We start from the raw sequence: 21,033 nt of genomic DNA, 5'->3' as shown, positions 1-21,033 counted from the left end.
GTACCTGGCTAATAAAATGTTCCTGCATTTTGCTACTGCAACACAACTCCTATTTATAGATATACCAATGGAGTTATTGCATATAGGAGTCAGAGCACATTAAAAGTCCTGGTTTTACAGAACTTTTCTGAAGCTTCTATCAAAATCTCTGAAGGACTTTGGATTGTAGATTTTGGAAAGACTCTCCATAGGCCACATAGTCCAACCACCTGCTCAAGACAGGTCTCATTAGATCACATTGCTCAGTCCAGTCAAATGCCAAGTATCTCTAAGGATGGAGATCCCACAACTGCTCTCAACAACCTGTGCCAGTTTCCAACCACTGACATTTAAAACATAAGATATAAAGCCAGAATTTTCTGTGTTCTGTCCTGGGCCTGCTGCCTCTTCTCCTGTCTCTGGGAACCTGGAGTGAAGAATCTGACTCCTCTTTCTCTGCATCCCACCACGAGGTAGACGTAAACAATAGTAGGAAATGCCCTTGGCTTTTTCTTGTTAAGTCTAAACTGCATAACATTTCTGGTGGTAGAAGAATACATCTGTATCCTGAGAGCTTGGTCTTTTCTTCTGATACACAGATGCTAAGAAGTATATATTGGCTGTCATTAAATTACACATAAGATTTTAGAGAAATTATTAAGAGGCATTACAATTAAGAGAGTTTGTCTTTCTTTTACTCTACAACAATGCCTTTCTTTTACTCTACAACAGTGACACTATTTAAGCTCTACTACGTGGCTTCCAGTCATTTAAAAACATGGTGTGCAACAGGCTGGAATAGATATATTTGATAGAATATTCACTAGTATTTTTTGGCCAATCTAGAGTCCACGCTTTAAGTACTACAGGATGACTTGCCATTTACTAGAGTTACAAACCAGAGAATACAGGGCTTAAGTCAAAGAGTTTTAACGTCAGCTTCATTGTTAGTCAACTCAGAGTGATCTAAGTCAACTCAGGTCACTGACAAAAAAAACTAAGACGTGAAAATATCAGCATCTGGTTTTCATTTTTGCAAAATGATGCTGTATAGGCAAATTTATTGATTGTCAGCTTGATGATTCACTGAGGAATTAAAAAAATTAATTATTCCCTTTCTGCGAATCCATTTTTTAAAGATCATTAGGTGATAGAAGTAGTCAGGTCATGTTTTTCAATGGCAAGGGGCTCAACTACAGAGCAGATGAAAAAACTTTAAAGCAAAAACTTTAAAGATGAAAGTATATAAAAATGTAAGTTTTTTTCCCTTTGAAAGACACATCCAAGCTTCAAAAGATTCATAGACATACAAAAGCAAAAAGACAATAATTCCAAATATTGCTTAATTTTAATAGTCCTAAACAAATTCCCTTTCTTGCAGATGTATTTTATAGGCATGGCCTGCACACCAGCGGCTTGCCTTCATGAATATGCAATTAGCTGATGAAGCAAAACCAGAGCTACACTTTTTATTACAATGGACATGATGTTTATTGGCTGCACAGTTGAATATGCAAATGCATTAAATCAAACAAATAGAAGCACAAGAACTCAATCCCCAGTGACTAATGCAGCCAGCTAAATGTGTTCTGCAATCACAGTGTTCCCTGCCGATTTATATCATTGATATGCAATGACAGTGGAATGGCAGGAAAAAACCCAGAACCAACAATTTTTGTTACAGAAGGCTATTGGTAAAATTGACAGTTGAAACTCAGATGACAGATGGACTGTTTTTGAAACTAACTATCTTGGGAATAGTGCCACTGATCTAAGAGCAGGAGTTCCCCCGATAGTCCTGTTAGACTTATCTTGTTCTTTTCATTTGCTTCCTAATTTCAAGTAAAATACCAGCTCAAGAGATACAATGTAGAGCAGAGCAGAAGAAGAGAAACTTGAGCTGCACTGTTTTGAAATCATGTCCTTCATTACAGGAAAGTATTTCCTATTCCAAATGCAATTCACTTTCATGTGCTTACATCACCACTTTTTATAGTATTTTCTAGTTATAAAACATTGCTATGGCAAAGGCAGTAAAGAAATAAAGCAACCCACCTTTCTGTTTCCCTCTTTCATGCTTTATCAGAGTCACAGCAGCTGACAACCCTGAGGCTGTTTCCCTGTTAGAGCTCCGCGCCACTACACTAAACCAGAACTTTCTGAAAAGAATATTGCTTTGGTGTCATTGGCTCAGCAGCAGGAAAGAGACAGAATGAACTAAAATCTTTAGAAACTTCCTAGCTTTACTCAGGAAGAAAATTAGGAAAAGCCCCTTAATTTGGCAAACAGCAGAAGAGGGATTTACGTGCATACAAACTTTAGAAGAACATTGTATAATACTTAGTTATTTGATGCAAGCTTTACTTTACCGAAATACTGTGGTCTCTTCCTCTGCATTTAATGACAGATATTGTTAAGAGATAATGAAAAGGGCATATTAATTGTTTAATTGAAATGTTTAATGATATGCTCCATCCAGCAGTGATTTAGAGTACTAAAGCCTGGGGCATTTACTGCTAAAATTTATGGTTGTAGGACCCTCATAATGCAAGAGAAAATAATTTTCTAGCAGTCAGACCACAGCATAGAATCAGAAATAGGGGCTCGCCGAGAACACTTGCAGTACGATTCAATTACACATCAAATCTAAGCTTTTCATGTGGTCTTAGTATGTAGTTCACAGAGAATGACAATTGCAGAAATTGTCTAAGCTTTACTACATCAGTGCAGTATGAACCATCCTCTGAAAGCGTCATTCATTCCATGCTAAGAAATACCAGCTTCCGATGACAGCACTTGCAACAATAATGAAACAAGTTTTGGTGCTTACGCTAGCACCCTTCCTTTAAATGTTCTAGTGAGATGTGATCAATTTTACTCTTAACTTTCAATTGCACATAGCTAAACTAGCTCCGAAACAGGAATTTTACTTTTTAAGAGACACATAGGGAGAAAAAAAAGTCAAATTAGTAGCTGCCAAAGCATTAACATTGCATTTGTATTGCATTAGTATGTAGAGCTAGATCCTGTTCCCGTAGAGGACAACGTTTTGCCCCAGTAAGCTTGGGCACTTCATACAATGCTGTGCACATATATAAGAGTGAACAGATGGAAAGGAATCAAATGATGATGAGGAGAAGGCAACAATGAAATGATTGATTTTGATATAATGAGTAGCAGTCACAGCACATTAGTTGCCTAGTCAGTGTTTACATCAATAAGATAATTAATCGTCTTAAAACTGCTTGCTGTCTTCAAATTAAGGAGAACTATTATTGCACACAAGTTCTTTTGGATTTGTCAGAGGGATTTGGGATGTCAGAGGGACACCATATACCTAAGGACTGTACATCTTGAGAGCTAAAGCCTGCACTATACTGTCAAAGTAAAAAAGTACAGAACACAGTTTTGTCAATGTGAAATGAAACAGCAATGTTTGAAATACAAATAATGATTATTTAATCTGACCTAAGATAGACCTAGGAAGAAGCCTACCACTCAGAAAATCATAACCACAGCTATGAAGTTATCTTCATTGGTAGACGCACTTTCGGTAAACGTAATGTTCTACAAACTGACTATAAACTTGTCAATTTTTGGCATAAATGGTTCAATAAAAAACATATGAGTAACATCAGGATTTTGGAATAAACATCCTCATCTCGTTCACCCAGAATATTATCATCATCCTTATAATTTCTTTTCTTGAAAGAAAATCACTTTCCAAGGTAATTAGTGTTACCTTGGAATATCGATGCAGCAGATTACTGAACGGCAACTGACATAAGCAGAGCACTAGCCTGTTCATCGTGCAGTAGTCAAGTGGAAAAAAAAAATAAGCCCATAGACCTGCTCTGTACAGCCAGAGTTTGTGCATAATCCAAAATTAGTTCAGACATTTGTACAGTGCCTGAAGGTTTTACAGACCAACCCCAAAACTCCCTTTATACATTACTGAATTAATTTCACTAATTTGAATATGGCAGTTTTCTGTGCTGTAATTTGCCTTCTCTTTTGCGCCATTTTTATTAAAAATAGTGAGACTAATTAATATAACTCATCAGCTAAATATTCTGTACAGCCTTTAAGCAGATGCAAATAAATGTTGGCCCACTCCTCAAGATTCTGCATTGTCAGTATAAAACTTTCATCAATCTGAAAACACAAGCATGAAAGAAGAAAACGGCCAGCCCATTCAGCCACCTTTCTGCAGTTACTTACGGTCTCACCCAAAGCTTCACTGCCTGTAGGAACTGGAACCTGGCAGTGCACAGTTGTTTTATACATGCCGTAAGCACACTGTTTGAAAGATCTGTGAGTAACATCTCTGAAGTTATCAGAGATGAGATAACCTCCTGTTTTAACTGAAAGAGACCTTATTCATTTGCAGGAAAACTTTTGTGAAAAAATCACACCTGTCTGCTTGCAGCATTGATGTTTTATAGCCTGGTCTCTACCTGTATGAATCCACCCTCTCATTTTTTAATTCCACACTTAAACAGAAGTGTGACTAATTTTTAGCTCTGCACACTTACCATCATTATCTTTTGCTAATTCCATGACTGGGTAATAAAATATTCTGAGGTACTGTGGAGAGGAGAGGTAAAACCATCTCAAAGTGTGCAAAAGAAATTAAACTGTCGGGTTGGCACAGGACTCTTCATAGAACTGTATGGTTTTCCTTCCAAGACTGAGGATTTTGCAATTCAGGGACAGCTGCATAGAAAAACTTGCAGAGTTCTCTCTTCCCATAACCAGTCTTGGCCCTTAGCAATTGTGTCATGAGCAGGTAAGTTTTACAAGACTCTAAAGATACTTTCAAGCACAAGTCTGTACATAAGATTAATTTAACCGACTTACTAACATTCTCTGAAAAGGCAAAGACAAATATGCTAATATCATAAATTATGCACCATAACCACTGCATACTTCCAGCTCTGGTTATCATTTAATATATGCAGCTTATCCTGGCAGGAGTCCAATACAACCGCTAACAGTTTCTGCTGGATAAGCTCACACACGGTTGTGCGGTAGAACTACTTATGTTCTTACAAATTATACCAGACATTTCTCATTAGCGTTACACCTGAAATCCCATTCCCAAGTTGAATATTATCCATTACTTCATAAAATTAAGATGAAAAGCATGGAAAGAGCAAGTCCGGGATACCTTTAGCCAGTAGTTCAATGGATAAAAAGGTAAAAAAAAGAAGCCCATAGAATTACAGACACTATTCATTACTAGTAAGTAACTGTTCAAGAAAGTGAGAAAAAGAATTGATGCTTTTCTTAGATTACTTAAGATTACTTTTAATATATTAAAAATATTTAAAATCCAATTCATAATAGCCCCCAGAACTCAGGTCATCTGTTCCCTGCTGTAGCTCTCAGCATTCATGATCCACAGAGCTACAAGAAATACAAGTATCACAATTTTCCATTCAACACCAAGACATTCACATTACACTCGTGTTTTCACAAACATTCTTTCTCTGAAAAATGCCCTTTCTCTTGTAGCTTGTTCACAAGCATGCAGTGAAGACAGAAAACTCAAGAGAGGAAAACATTAAAGTCTACTGACAAAACAGACAAAGTACAAAGATACAAAGCATTCATACAGCCCTGGGATACTGCTTTGAATGATACTGTCGTCAGGCCAGGGAGGACACACCTCATAGGAATTTCTGACATTGGTTTGTTTCACAAAGCCACGTTGTTCATGCCCGCTGCAGGACAGATGCCTCTGCATTTTTGAGAAGCCTCCACCTTCTGCAGAATGCCACTTCCACACTACCCCTTTGGCTACAAGGCAAAGGCCAGAGAAAAGCGAAAAAGACAATCCTGCTCATACTGCTGTTAGTAAGCGCATTTCTCTGAATGACAGGATTGCTACAAAACAATTAATGCAGGAATTATACATTTCCATCCATCACTATTCAGATACTTTCCTCCTATCAAGGTATCTCCATCCTTGAGGATATTCAAAATTTCACTGACAAGGGTCTGAGGAACCTGACCTAAAATTGAAGTCAGCCTTGCTTTGAACACAGGTGGATTACAGGACAGCCGAGAGCCCCTCAAACATAAATTTTATTGTGATTCTGTGAATTACTTCTGATTTACTCTAACTCATAGATTTGCAACCTTTAGTCTTAATGATTACAATCCATTCTAATGCTGATTTACTGCAATTGTTTTAACTCACTTGATTATTGTAATTCAGATCTAAAAATAAAATTGTGTTTCCTCTAAATTGGTGAATTGGTACAAAGTGAAACTGCCCATCTGCTTACCTACATGGTAGCAACAAAGACATCCTTTGATTTCCCCTTCCTAAAGGGACTGTCCTATACCTGTACCTGTACCTGTACCTGTACCTGTACCTACACCTACACCTACACCTACACCTACACCTACACGTACACCTACACGCTCCATTAAGGTGCTACAAAAGACCTGGCACAGGATTGGTCCTTAAAAAATAATCTGAAAGGCCACCCCTTTGACTTGGTCACCATTTCTCATAATTTCCCATCATAATTACTTTTCAGACAAAAAGTATACTGTCAAGCATTAGCAGGAATCTCAGAAAGGCAGCAAGGAAGGAGATAAACAGTTGGAAAGTCACTTTTGAGAGACATGGTAACAGCCTTTGCTGCTGTGCAGGAGAAGTGAATCCTGGACTACAAGGAGCAGCTGGAAAGGTAACAGTACCGGAGTAACAGCACAATCATAAATAAATCAGTTTTTGAAAATCATTTGTGGTAGCTTGCTATCATTGGTACCATGAATTATTAATAACCAAAGCTTTCAAAATCTTGCTAAATTAACTTCTGTGAGAGTGCTTTTTATTTGAAAATATTAACAAATTTGGCTTAACAAATTGTTAGGCCAAAGGGTAAGAAATTTATCAGATTAGAATATCAATATTACTGAAATGATAGGGGACACTGTCAAATTATTGTGTAACAAAATATATGCTTGTTTGGTTAATATACAACTCTACTTTCATCACTGCTTTTAGAAATCCTTACTCATTTGATGCCTTATGCATCCAGTCAACCAGCTTAACTCCAGACAACTGACTATACTGAAAGAAAGAAGTGGCAAGTGTTCATGTGGGAAAAAATGATTAAGAAAGAAAAAGTGGGGAGTGAGGGATTTGTGCAAGGGTATATTTACTAAGTTGGCAAGAACATCAGAAGCTGAAATTACAGGTTTCTTGTGGGAAAATGCAGTAAGTGGGGGATTCTGTAGGCTCCTGCCAAAGCAAAAGGATTAAAAGGTAACAGCTCGACAGCTCACACAGGCAGCCAGTACACTGGGGTGACAGCAGGACAATATGAAGAGAGCTGGGATAGGCGCAGGCAGCCTGGCTCTTTGTAGGGCTGGCAGGTGGCAGAGGAATAAGGACATTATCATTGTGATAGAATCAAGGAATATAAAATATCTTTAGGATTCATTTCAGAAGAGGATTAATTGATACCTGCCAGAACTAAGATCAATATCTCTCTTCTGTTATGACCTCCTAGAGACTTTATTCTTACGGCCTTAAAGCATCAAGCAGTTTTGATACTCTTCACATTACCAGAAACTACCATTCCTAGAAGGATGTAAGGCTCATTTACTTTGAAGTGCCCGCTGTGTGGTAAAGCTGCAAATATGAAGTACAACTACCTCAGAAACATAGACACATTAAAATATTATTAGTGTTTGATCTTTTCTCCCCAGAAAAATGTTGATTTAGAGAAACTGCAATCAGTAGGATATCTGGGTACACAACATAAGGGCTGCAGAATCAGATTCTTACTAAGCTTGCACAAAAATTAACCTTTGGGAAATGTAGTGGGCAGTTGCTAAAAAGATACAACCATCTTAGGACACACAATTTTTACGGCATTAACCTGTCCTTCATAGAGCAATATCAATATCCAACATGCTGAATACTCTTTCTACAGTAACTCGGACAGTATCCAAATTGGAGTTAAGCAAATTATTTAGCTTATTAGGCATCCTAATGTCCAATGTTTAATTCCATTAGGAACATTTAAAAATTCAGTTAACAAAAAAAAAAAAAATAAAAGGATGTCATGCCACAGAAATGGGAACAATATCAGATTTGTCCCTGCTGACATTTGCATTAGTTGCACAGGCAAAGTCAACAATACATTTAGGAAAAACATGTATAGCATACTATATATGACTCTAAAAAATGCATATCATCCACACAGGTTTTAATCATGTACTCTCTATGTAATATCTCAACTGTCTTACAATAGTTGCAACTAGCAACTCCAGAAACAAGCGTAATGCAAATGGGGATGCAGACCAGCTTTTGTTGTATAATATCCTCAAAGACAGAAAGGAGAAATTTTCATTGCTGTTCATATACAGCAATTTAATAGTGCACCAGTAGCTGTATCTTACTAGTTTTATGTAATGAATAGATACTTCTACATAATCTTTTCATCTCAGTTTTCAAGAAAAATATCACCAGTGTGGGTGTTTTAAAGAAATACAGAGTAATAAACTTATAAACTAATTGGGATAGTTATGCTATACCCGTCCTTAGAAAGAAAGACTTACACTGCCTAAAAATTTAACTAAGCGTACTAAAAATATCCCACAGAGAAAGGCAAGTTCAACTCCTTGTTTATATCCGATAGATACAGAACTCACAAGGCTAGCCAGCAGAAGAGATAAACCCCTGGATATCAGGAATTTTTTTCTCTCTGTATTTCTCAGGGTCAGGGCTGGAAAAGTCTTCGCATCAGAGTGAAAAGCAAAAATTCTAGAAACCCCTTCAGACTTCAGTACAATTCCAGAAAAAAAAAAAAAACATTCCTGGATTAGTTTCCCTCAGAATACAGCTCCCTTGGATCCTGCTGTCCTTGACATCTTCACTTCCTGCTTTCTTGTGTTTTGATCCATTACTTGCAAGTAAAATACGCATTATGAAAAGCAGGCGAAACAGTACATGCTTTATGTTATTGTCTACTACAATCGTGTTCAGTACCAGCAGGTGAAGATGGACAGAGGGGAAGGTGGCTTATTTCTGCGTTGCCTGGAGTGACTGATGCAGCCTCACATGTAGGACGTTTACTTGCATCTGGTTCTCTGATATGCAAGTCCTTAAACAATATTTGCTGCACTGAAATTTCTTAGTGGGATGTTATGGGTTTATGAGAGCTAAGCTCAGAAATTGCTTGGGAAGATTACATTGCAAATAAAAAACATGTATTGAATTACTATGCTTTATCCATTTTAAAGATGCGTCCACTTTCCAGTGTTTTCCTTGTCAGTGGAAGACATTAATAAGTTTCATTGGCACAATTAGTGCTTTCATCAGCATCAGTTCTTTCTCAGTTGCATTGCTCTCAGTGAACGATTAGTGTTGAAATCCTCTTTTCTTTGAATATTTGTCATCCTGTTAGACATGGTTGGAAGTTTAATTTTTCAAGGTATTGTCAAATAAAACATGTTGATCCTTTTGAAAGTAAAATACTACATGTTTAGCCAGAGCCCCCATGGGTACTGTTTCTAACTATTCCTAGACTATTCCTGTCTAGCAATAATGAAACGGATATGTTTTATGGCACATGTATTTTTCATTGTAAAGCATTACTAAAATGAATTACAGAAATCAGCAACTGAAAAGAGCTGTGAAAGAATTACTTCCATGTTGGTAATTTCTATCCAAAAGCTATTTAAATGAACAGTGCAATAAATGTAGGCTAATCAATAAATGGCAATAACATCCACAAGGTTCAGACTCTGAGCAGGTAAACTCTTCTGTTTTCACAAAGGAAGAGAAGAATCCATAGGAACAGGAAACTCAAACAGTCTCTAGAGAAGTATTGCTCTCCATGCTCTTTGCAAAATGATCAATATATCAAATTCAGCAAGATTTTAAAAGGATCAATTATTTTTTTTCTTGTTTTTGGAATGGGATTAGAGGACAGTCAGTCATGACAATTGCTGTGTAAAATGAACTCTGTAGCATCCTGGACAAATTTAGTGGCCAAGATTGCCTAAGCAATTAACTTCCTATTTAAAAGCGTGTGTATTTTCCTAAAGCAACTTCTTTGTACCACTTCTTAGGATTGTATTTGTATCTGAAGTCATAGTTGGGGTAGTTGGTGGGATGCAAGCTTAGAAAAAAACAGTCATCTCCACCAATTCCTATGCTCCGAGAAATATGCAGGAGTGCAAAAATATATTTTCCCTAACTTAAAATGAGTCAAAGGGCTCCTTGTTTTTTTGAAGGAACATCTTTTCACCAAGAAGCAAGACAAGGACAGCCAAAGTCACTGGAAGCTACAGAGCAGGGTTTTCAGCCACAATTTATTGATTAATTTTTTTCCTATTAAATCTCTGTAACTTCAATTCCATCAACACCCTGTGTATTGATCCTATCCTGGTATTTTGCATTTATCTATGGCATTCAAATCACTGTATTGCTTTAGAAGAGTTTTCATTTTCTTGCAACTTAATTAAAAAGACCGCTGAATATATTGTTAAATTATTGTTGGGTTTGTTGTCATTATTATGGTAGCACTGCTATCATAATCTTTATACTTTCTGTAATTCCTTTCAGAACCTACATTTTTCATTCAAGTGGCTTTGCAGAACCTTACGAGCTAAATCATGGAGAAGAGATCAACAACACATAACAGTATTATTCGAAACAAATCTGCATGATGCTTTAATATTGCACTTTCTTGTTCATGTGCTTTCATTGACGAAAAAAGTTGCTCCATACCTAAAGGGGTTTAAAAGTCTTGGAATAGGAATAAATGCACAAATAAATTAACACCAACAAATATACTTGGTAGAAGCAGAAACCACACTCTAACCCTGCTCATCTAACAAAAAATTCCAGTGCATGTCTGGTGTTTCAGTTCAGTGCAATATATTTAAGACACATTTAAAAAATCTTAAAAATTCTAGATTTAAAGAAGAAATATATTTTGAGAGTTATAATTTAAAATAAAGATTGCTTGATGAGTTGTGATTTTGAAGGCTGGGTATTTCGATGTGAAATGTGACATACCTTTTACTTACTTCCTTGTTGACTGTCCAGTATCACCACAAATTCATACAACTCTAGTACAATCATTCATTCATATGCAACTAGATTTTGCATCCTATGCTAAATGCCTTACTGCTCAGATTTAAGACTGTTAGAAACCTAATTAGATACTGGGAATAGAAAAAAAAAAGAGAAGAAAATGGTAGGCTAAGAAAACTGCACAAGAGAGAGATTATAAATAATGTCCTCCTTAGGAAGAAAATAAATCCTCAGAACCCAAAGGGTAAAGGAGAAACCGAGACTGACCTCATACTGTTGAATCAGCTGTAAATTGTCTCAGTCATCTTGGTTCTCATCTACCAGAAATCTTATGATTCAATGGAGAATAAATTGCATCAAGAGCTCTGCAGAGTGCATAACCAAGGCAGAGATAAATGTCAGCTGGGATCTCCTGAGAAGCATAAAAGAAAAGCAACTGCTGTATTTCTACAAAACATATCCTCAACAAAAACTAAAAAAGGACAGTCTATCAGCATAGTTAAGTACAGTTCGGAGCTGTATGCTAAGAAGTCAGAAGTCCCTTGCATCTTATGGTAAATTTTTCACAAAATTTAGATAGGTAGTTTGTGAATGTAACTCTGAAGTATCTGAAGTACATAGAAGTCAATATTCTCATAGGTACATATGTTCAAGGATCTGCCTGCTGCCAGAGTTAGTAACAGTCTAATTTCTGCATTCCAAAAAAAGGTAAACTCAGTAATATCTAGAAGTTACCAGGTGAAAGAATTATGCCTCCTATAGAGATTCCAGTGCGTATATTTATATGCATAAATGGAAAAAAGAAAATCAGAAAAAACCACATAAAATAGATTGTTTAACTAGCATCAATTCATGTTTTTAGTAGCAGAATGCCTAAGCCTAAAATTGCAAAAGTGTGCAAGGTTGACAAAAGTTTGCACCTGGTGATACTAAGTAGTTACAAAGATTAGTACAGTTAGATTTAGGGTAGTTAAGACTGAGTCCAGCATTTTTGACAGCTAATTGCCAGGTCTAAAGTATCTCCATTAAAGCGAGATATTATAGCTAAGATTACCTTACAGCTGTTACCTGGACAGCATTTTTCAGCATATGTGTTAGCAAAAGATATTTCACTAAACAACAAATGAATTCAAACATCTCTGAGAGAGTAGAAATAAACTAGATTTTGTGTGAGAATGGACAAGGTAGGGAAGATCAGGACAACGGAAAGCTGATCAGGACAACGGAAAGCTGAACAATACTCTTGAACAATAATTGGCCATTGGTATCTAAATGTATGGACTGTCATAACAGCTGCATGAGCTGGTACTGTTGGAGAAACTAACTTCTTGAACTGCATGGCTTTGAGGAGATCAATCTCAAAATCTGATGCTTACATTAACTTCCTTAATGGAAAAGGTTCTAGCAGGAAAACAATAAATAAACAGGTGCAACAACACACCATAAGAATTCAATGTCTGATACAGAAAGCCAAGTACCAAAGAGACTGCATAAATGATGCCTTCAACTAGCAGAAGCTCTTGACAGCAACAGCATATAATTGATGTTTGCACAGCTCAAGTTCTGTCATGCAGATTCAGAGTCTGAGCTTTTAAAGTCTTATCCAGCTTGAATAGTCAGATACAAACTCCTAGTTCCATACACTAAGATCAACAGATAGAAACAGGCTCATGTCTTTGAATTAGACCAATGAAAGGATCTGAAACAGATGACAAAATACCCAGGTGTCTCTTTTCTATCATTTGTGAATTGAAAGAGGACAGAGGTTTTTAGAAATATTGACAGTAGCAGTTTACAAGACTGTTCTGTAGAGAAAAGCTGACATTTTGAAAGGTGTAGACCTTAGTATCACAAGAAAAATGAAGTCTATGGAGATGATGGGTTTCTTAGTACTAAAAATTCCTGTACATCTTATCTGTTTAGATAATTTATCTCCCAAAGTCATAAAAAGTTATAAAAAAAAATTGCACTAAATATTACTAGAAAGGCCAAGAGCACAGAGACCAGATCTACTAAATAAGTGTAATGTCATTGCTTAGCAGAGTTGAGCCTATGCTTGGGAGCAAACTCCAAGAAGTGCAGAAAACCTCATGCTGCCTTGTTGCAACAGAGGAACTACTCTTAGCATTTCCCTAGTGCAAATCACTCTGATTTCCACCTTTTCTTTTACTCCTCACCTCCAGGCTACTCGCAACAATGTCAAGTTTTTCTGAAGAGAGTGAAATAGAAAGTGACTAACACCTATGTAACTATTCCCTGCTGTAACTTCCAACAAACACCCTATACATCTCCTTCTAGGGCTAAGGCGCTTACTGACCTTCAGCTAGTTTTGTTGGTGCTGCCCCATGCTCTGCCGCTCCTGCTTTCCTGACAGCCAGGATTGCCAGGCTGAGCCCTGGATGAGGGTTAAGCCCCTGTTTCCCCAATGCTGTGGAGCTCAGGATTAAGCGCTGCCAGGACACTGGTGCTTGCTTCTCCAAGAAGGACTTGCTTACAGTCTTGTGTCGTGGCCTGTATCTCATTTACATCTGCTCAAATGGTCTAATACTCAAGTCAATAAACTCTGACAGATTTCAAGGAATGTGGGTTTTTTCCTGTCCCCCATGCAAAATAAACTCTTGAAATACAGGCTGGCAAGGGCACACACAGCTACTTAGCTACTACTATGCCTCTGCAAATAAGTAGTTTCTCTGACAGATAGCCCAGTTGTCTAAACTCTGCAGACACGTCAGCTCTCTACAGTCAAACACCACTAATTGACAGTCATCACTACTGGCACTCCACGACTTCTGTTCCCTTTTGAGAGAATAGAGGACTCATTTTGGTGGCTGTAGATATTTGAACCCTTACCTGATACCTTCTATTGCTCTCCAGGTGCAGCCTAAGTGTAAGCAACAATTGTGCTTTCATGGCTTTTATGTATTGAGTGGACTAATTTCTTCTGCTAGAGAAGTGAGGAACATAAAATGAGGCTTTCAAAGGAAGGCTGAGAAATCTAACAGAGCTTTTCACCACACAAACACCTAAACCCAGGTACTCAAATATTGCATAATTCTCTTATACAATTGCTTTAGAAAAAAGAATTACCACTGTTACAATATTTGAGTCACCTTTTGTACCTGCAGAACAATGATGATAAGAACTGATTATAGAGTACAGTACTGCTACAACATACCTCTTGTCTCTCATCTATGCATCTTATCAAATGTGGGTGTGGTATTGTTCAGATTTTCAGGAATACTTTCCCTTGGTCAAGGAGGATCAGGGTAGAGCTCACTCAGGCAAACTAGACCACAAATCTATGGGTCCTGATGAGATTGCACCAATGAGTGCACGGGTAGCTGGCAGACACTATTGCTAAGCCACTCTCCATCATCTTTGAAAGCTCATAGAGAACAGGAGTGGTGCCTGAGGACTAGAGAAGAGTGAATGTCACTCCAGTCTTCAAAAAGGGCAAGGAAAACCCAGGAAACTACAGGCCAGTCACTCTCACCTCCGTCCCTGGAAAGGTGATTGAACAGCTCAGCCTGGATATCATGTCCAAGCATCTGAAGGAAAGGAAGCTAATTGGGAATGGTCAACATGGATTGATCAAAGGGAAAGTATGCTTGACCAATCTGATAGCCTTTTGTGATGACATAACTGACTGGGGAGATGAGGAGTCTGATTGGAAGCGTGTAGCTAGTGGTGTTCTCCAGGGGTCAGTACTGGGTCCAGTCTTGTTCAACCTATTCACCGATGACCTGGGTAGAGGGATGGAGTGTACCCTCAGCAAGTTTGCTGATGACGCAAAACTGAGAGGGGTGATTGATACACCAGAAGGATCTGCTGCCACTTAGCAAGACCTGGACAGTTTGGACAGCTGGGTGGAGAGGAACCTAATGAAGTTCAACAAAGGCAAGTGCAGAGTTCTGCACCTTGGAAGGAACAAACACATGCACCAGTACAGTTTAGGGGTTGACCTGCTGGAAAGCAGCTCTGCAGAGAAGGACCTGAGAGTTCTGGTGAACAACAAGCTAACCATGAGCCAGCAATGTGCCCTCATGGCCAAGAAGGCCAATGAGATCCTGGCGTGTACTGAGAAGAGTGGCCAGCAGGTCAAAAGAGGTTATCTTCCCCGTCTACTCTGCCATAGGGAAGCCCCTTCTGGAGTGCTGTGTCCAGTTCTGGGCTCCCCAGCTCAAAAAGACAAGGAACTACTGGAGAGAGTACAGTGGAGGGCCACAAAGATGATCAGGGGACTGGAGCATATGAGGAAAGGCTGGGTCTATTTTGCCTGGAGAAGAGAAGACTGAGAGGGGATATCATCAATGCTTATAAATATTTAAAGGGCTGATGTCAAGAGGATGGGGCCAGACTCTTTTCAGTGGGGTTCAGCAACAGGACAAGGGATACTGGGCACAAACTGGAGCACAGGAACTTCCATCTGAATGTGAGGAAAAACTACTTTACTTTGAAGGTGACAGAACACTGCAACAGACTGCCCAGAGAGGCTGTGGAGTCTCCTCTAGAGATATTCAAGACCTGCCTGGACGTGTTCCTGGGCAGCCTGCTCTAGATGAACCTGCTTTAACACAGTGGTTGGGCTAGATGATCTCCAGAGGTCCCTTCCAACCCTGGCCATTCCGTGCTTCTGTGATTTTACAAATAGGAAGACAGAAATTGAATAAGGCTAAGTGATTAAGGAATATAAATCATACCTCCTGATCCCTATCTACAGCTCTAGCTGCTCTGTACCATCTTTCTAATTTCTTGCAAGCCATAAACTTACATAATAGTATCATGACACCATCAGGATTTTATGCTGTTAAATTTGATGATACAGAAGTCACACATCTTGATGCTGTCTCAATGTGACATAGTACACGCAAGAAAAGCCAGTGGATCTCCAGTGATTTGTGTCACAGTGGATCACAAACTTTACTTGAAAACATTGAACATAAATTGCCAAGTCACAAAACTAGCTGAAAAGATGTGGCAGAAATAGTACCAGAAAATGAAACAATTTTCTGTCCCTATGGAAGCAACTTTCAAAATGTGCTGATTAAAAAAAACAACTGTAATTTAAAAGGCAAAGAAGGAAGGCTCCATGGGGGATGAAAAATTCTTCAGAAAAGGTCACTTAAGTCATAATGTCTACACCATAAAAACCTTTCCTTGGCATGTTGTTATATTCTCCCTCAATTTATGACATCCCCCCGCTCTCCATTTAACAGATGTCTTTAAATGTATCACAGAAGGATTTATACATCCTAGAGCAACCAAAGCATGGATTTTCCAGTACCAGCATGAGATAGGGAGATAGGTACCGAGACACAGAGAGTCTAGGATCTTGATCCACAAAGGAATATTAATGCTCCTCAACTTTAATTTCTGAAGTCCAATATTACACACCACTGAAAACCCCAGAACAACTGCTACCAATCATATTACCTAAAATCTAGGCATAACAATGCCCACCTGCCTCTTCAGTAAGGCTCAAACAGCGTGTTCAGTAGAATCATAGAATAACCAGGTTGGAAAGGACCCACTGGGTCATTGAGTCCGACCATTCCTAACATTCCCTTAAACCATGTCCCTAAGCACTTAATGTACCTGTTCCTTAAACACGCCCAGGGAAGGCGACTCAACTACATCCCTGGGCAGCCTGTTCCAGTGCCCGATGACTCTTTCCATGAAAAACTTTTTCCTGATATCCAGCCTGAACCTCCCCTCGCGGAGCTTCAGGCCATTCCCTCTTGTCCTGTCCCCTGTCATTTGGGAGAAGAGGCCAGCTCCCTCCTCTCCACAACCTCCCTTCAGGTAGTTGTAGAGAGCAATAAGGTCTCCCCTCAGCCTCCTCTTCTCCAGGCTAAACAACCCCAGCTCTCTCAGCCGCTCCTCGTAAGACTTGTTCTCCAGCCCCCTCACCAGCTTCGTTGCTCTTCTCTGGACACCCTCCAGAGCCTCAACATCCTTCTTGTGGTGAGGGGCCCAGAACTGAACACAGTATTCGAGGTGCAGTCTCACCAGTGCCAAGTACAGGGGCAGAATCACCTCCCTGGACCTGCTGGTCATGCCATTTCTGATACAAGCCAAGATGCCATTGGCCTTCTTGGCCACCTGGGCACACTGCTGGCTCATGTTCAGTTGCTGTCAACCAACACCCCAGGTCCTTCTTCTCTGTGCAGCTCTCCAGCCACTCTTCCCCCAGTCTGTAGCACTGCATAGGGTTGTTGTGCCCCAAATGCAGGACCCGGCATCTGGCCTTGTTAAACCTCATGCCATTGGTCTCAGCCCAGCGGTCCAGCCTGTTCAGATCCCTTTGCAGAGCCTCCCTACCCTCCAGCAGATCGACACTTCCACCCAGCTCAGGAAGTCTCTGTCTGACCAGAAAATTGAACGCAAATCCCACACACTCCCTCAGCCTGACCAAAGTTTATCTGAAGATGTTCTACTTTGATCTGCAGTCCACAGAATCCAATGATACCAGTGTGCACAAGTAAATCAGGAAAAATTGTGCTCAAAATACAGCTTATCATCTCCCTCAGGCCCCCTCATACCAAATCAGCTGGCGACCCTGGAAGAACCGTCAGGATTTTTCATTATAATTAGCATGCATTAAAAGCTAGTTAAAATGATGCCTGAAATCCATCATCCAAATGCTTCGGGTATAGAAATGCCTTAAGAGAAACAGGGACAAAAACTTTGTGGATAGAAATGGACAAAACTACCCTAAACTGAGTTACCAGTGTAAAATCTGCCCTATGAAGAAGTTACATTCTCCTTCACACCAATACTTTTTTTCGGGTTCCACAAGATATGTATTGTTATATAATAATATATGTTTTAGAACGCAGTTTGGTCAATTCTCTAGAAGTGAGCTTGCACCTAGCTGGAAATGGGACATTTCTGTACCACAGACCTTGCGTGACTATGATGTAGTGCACTTACACCTAAATGCTAACCCAAGACTTACCTGAGGGACTAAGGGACTGTACCTGTCACCCTCATGTGCTTGCGTGCAATGAGTGTGCCCCTGGCTACACACAACACTATGGCTGTGCAGCATCCTTATCCATACAACTCTGGATCTAACCCTGGATAAACTAGCTTCAGCATTATTAGGTTAAGAGTAGAGACACAGCCACAGCAGCCAGGCACTCCAAAGTCCCTGCAGGTGTTAAGTTCTGCTGAGTTCATGGAGGAGATGAAGTGAGACACCTCAAAGTCAGATCAAATAGAGCCAAATAGATTTACGCCATGCTGCAGCTCCAGCTCCGCTGCAGGGCAGATAAAACTGGGTACAGTTCTGCTGTTAGCGTGATCTGCAAGCATTAGAGTAAAGAAAAGCAGTTGTTCATAATGCCTCAGTAAGAACAGTCTCAAAAAATAAAAGCAAAAGAAATAAAACTGGTTTAGATGGTGGTTAAGTTACTCAATATGCATAATTACAAAATCTCTCCTGTTCCTGACAGATTGAATGACCTTGAAAAACTAATGTAACTTTCTGTCCCCCTGCTCCCTATCTTTAAAATTAAACTAATGATATTTGCTCTCAAATGTAAAGTGGTTTAAGACTGATGAAAAAAAAGAATTCTAGACTGATGGAATGTCATTATCAAGATTTAAGCACCAATATCTGTATGGGTCAAGCTCAGAGCCACTTCACTGTCCTGGATTCTGGCACTTCAGAACAGCAAATCCACTTAAAGTGAAATTACAGACATAGGGACCTGCCTTCATTCCCTCTCTTGAAAGAATTAGGGGAAAAAAATGCATTCTGGGACAAAAATTTTATTCACAGCTGCCATAAGTGATTGCCAACTAGAAGATAGCAGTCCATGTTGAGATAAACATATATATATTGGCAAAATATAAATCTGTTGCTGCTGAGTGCATTTTCTTAAAAAATGCACCCAAGAACTTAGCAATGTATCTGTGGTGTTTTCTTACCTCAGATAACATGAAGCACGGTGATGTCATGTAGCTTCTCTGAGACTGATGCCTGTTGTTTGAAATCATGTTCACCTGTGAAGGAAACAATATATGTTGTGTCCATCTGTAAGAAGCTGACATTGTTTGGAATAAAGTGCCCACAGCAAACTATAAAAGGCTTGCTTAAAACACAGATTTGTACCAAAATACGGAATGGTAAGAATTACAATAGGGAGGAGTACCATTCGTGTGCGTTCCTTTATTTCAGTATGAAAGAACTTCAAGTTAATTTAGATTTTACTATTTTGTTAAATTGATTGCAGCCATTTTTGTTCCAAATAACAGTATCAACACAAAGATTTGTAATTAAAATTGTTTTAATTATATCCCCACATACTTCAACAAAACAACTGCTTGATCTTCAAAGAAATTTAAGTATGTTCTTAAAGTATATGCTAGAGGGCTTTGTTGAAGGGGCTTAAAATGGCTTAAAATCTTTCAAAAATAAAATTTTTAATCTCCCAGGCTTCTACAGAAGGATGGGAAGACAGGACCAGGAGGAACTATCGAGCTGTGAAGTCCTGTCTTGCAATCACAGTGCAGTAGATTTCTAGTTTTGAAGGATCTACAGTATATTTATTCTAAACAACACCGTCTCAAAAAAATTTCCTAGTTCTTTGAAAGAAAAGTAAGATCTGTTGTTAAAAATGAAACAAATCAAAAAAAGCAATAACCTCCTGGAAGAAAAACCTGCACTACTGATCTCTGCCATAGGAAAAGACAATCAGAAAGCATAAGACTGTGGATGAAATGATCCTGGGAGTCAGCCCATGACTGGAATAGTAAATTGACTAAAATCTCCAGAGGAGTTAGCATTTTGAAGAATTAGAAAACTTCTGAATGCTGGACAGCCCCTCTAGACTGTTCTCTTATTCATAAATAAATAAATAATTAAAACCCCAAGTCAAAACAAAAAAAGAAAAAAAAATCAAAAATATTGTTTTGATCATTTAATTTTTAAAATTAGTTTTAAAAGCTTCTCTCTACGCTCTTCCTAAAAGGTGCTGAAATAGTCTTTTAGCCCTTTTCTGCTTTTCTCAAATGTGCCACTTACTGTCCTTCGTCTCTGTCTCACCATTCACTCCTGTTTTCTTATGTTCTCTCCTTCTGGCCTCCCTGTGTAACCCTCCAGTTTTTCTTTATCCTTTTCTCATACTCATTTCCCTCATTCAGCTTCTTTCACTCTGCACACATTCCAACATCTTGCATCTCCTCCTCTCTCTCTCTCTTCCATGGCCTCTCAATCCGTCTTTGATTCTCTTTCTTCCCTTTAGCAGGCTGCTACGGACTCTACTGTTTATCCCGCCCGTGCCCTGCCTGTCCATGTGCATGTTTACGGGAAGGGAAGGGAAGGGAAGGGAAGGGAAGGGAAGGGAAGGGAAGGGAAGGGAAGGGAAGGGAAGGGAAGGGAAGGGAAGGGAAGGGAAGGGAAGGGAAGGGAAGGGAAGGGAAGGGAAGGGAAGGGAAGGGAAGGGAAGGGAAGGGAAGGGAAGGGAAGGGAAGGGAAGGGAAGGGAAGGGAAGGGAAGGGAAGGGAAGGGAAGGGAAGGGAAGGGAAGGGAAGGGAAGGGAAGGGAAGGGAAGGGAAGGGAAGGGAAGGGAAGGGAAGGGAAGGGAAGGGAAGGGAAGGGAAAGAAGATGCTTCTAAGCAATATCAGAAAAAACACGCCCTGCTATATCTGCACTTGGCCTGGCTCCCAGCAATGCACTGAGCATCTTTGATGCTCTCCTCCTCCTCTCGTGAAGGCAACTGGGGGAGTCTGATATTGCGCTTCCCTCCCCTTCAGAGTCAGTCAGTAGAAATGCGGGAACAGGGCTGTTGCTCTGCTCAGTGAGACTTGTGCATGCATCAGCTGGGGTCTCCCTGGGAGCTGTCAGCTTTTCAGCTGGGACCCTGTCACTCTGGGCATTTTTAGCTCAGTCTTAGGTGCTATCAAGCACAGCAGTGGTTATCTGCATTCAGCTTGTGTTTATCCAAAGGAATGAAGAAAATGCTTCATGGGCAAG

At 39.4% G+C, this 21,033-nt stretch overlaps 1 protein-coding gene across 1 annotated transcript in view; it reads right to left on the bottom strand.

Moving 5' to 3' along the window:
• The window catches only part of PLPPR5 (phospholipid phosphatase related 5), a 110,218-nt gene extending 90,098 nt beyond the window's left edge, over nt 1-20,120 (bottom strand). The window contains exons 1-2 of the mRNA XM_054072376.1: nt 20,082-20,120; nt 18,986-19,060 (exon numbers count right to left, since the gene is read on the bottom strand). Of these exons, the coding sequence (XP_053928351.1) occupies nt 18,986-19,060; nt 20,082-20,105 (99 nt within the window). The 5' untranslated portion in view covers nt 20,106-20,120. The remainder of the gene's footprint in view (nt 1-18,985; nt 19,061-20,081) is intronic.
• Between the last annotated feature and the right edge of the window lie 913 nt (nt 20,121-21,033).

The sequence above is a fragment of the Cuculus canorus genome, chromosome 8 (genome assembly GCF_017976375.1).
Source record: "Cuculus canorus isolate bCucCan1 chromosome 8, bCucCan1.pri, whole genome shotgun sequence".
NCBI classification, from domain to species: domain Eukaryota; kingdom Metazoa; phylum Chordata; class Aves; order Cuculiformes; family Cuculidae; genus Cuculus; species Cuculus canorus.
This window is presented reverse-complemented; position numbering and strand designations above follow the sequence as displayed.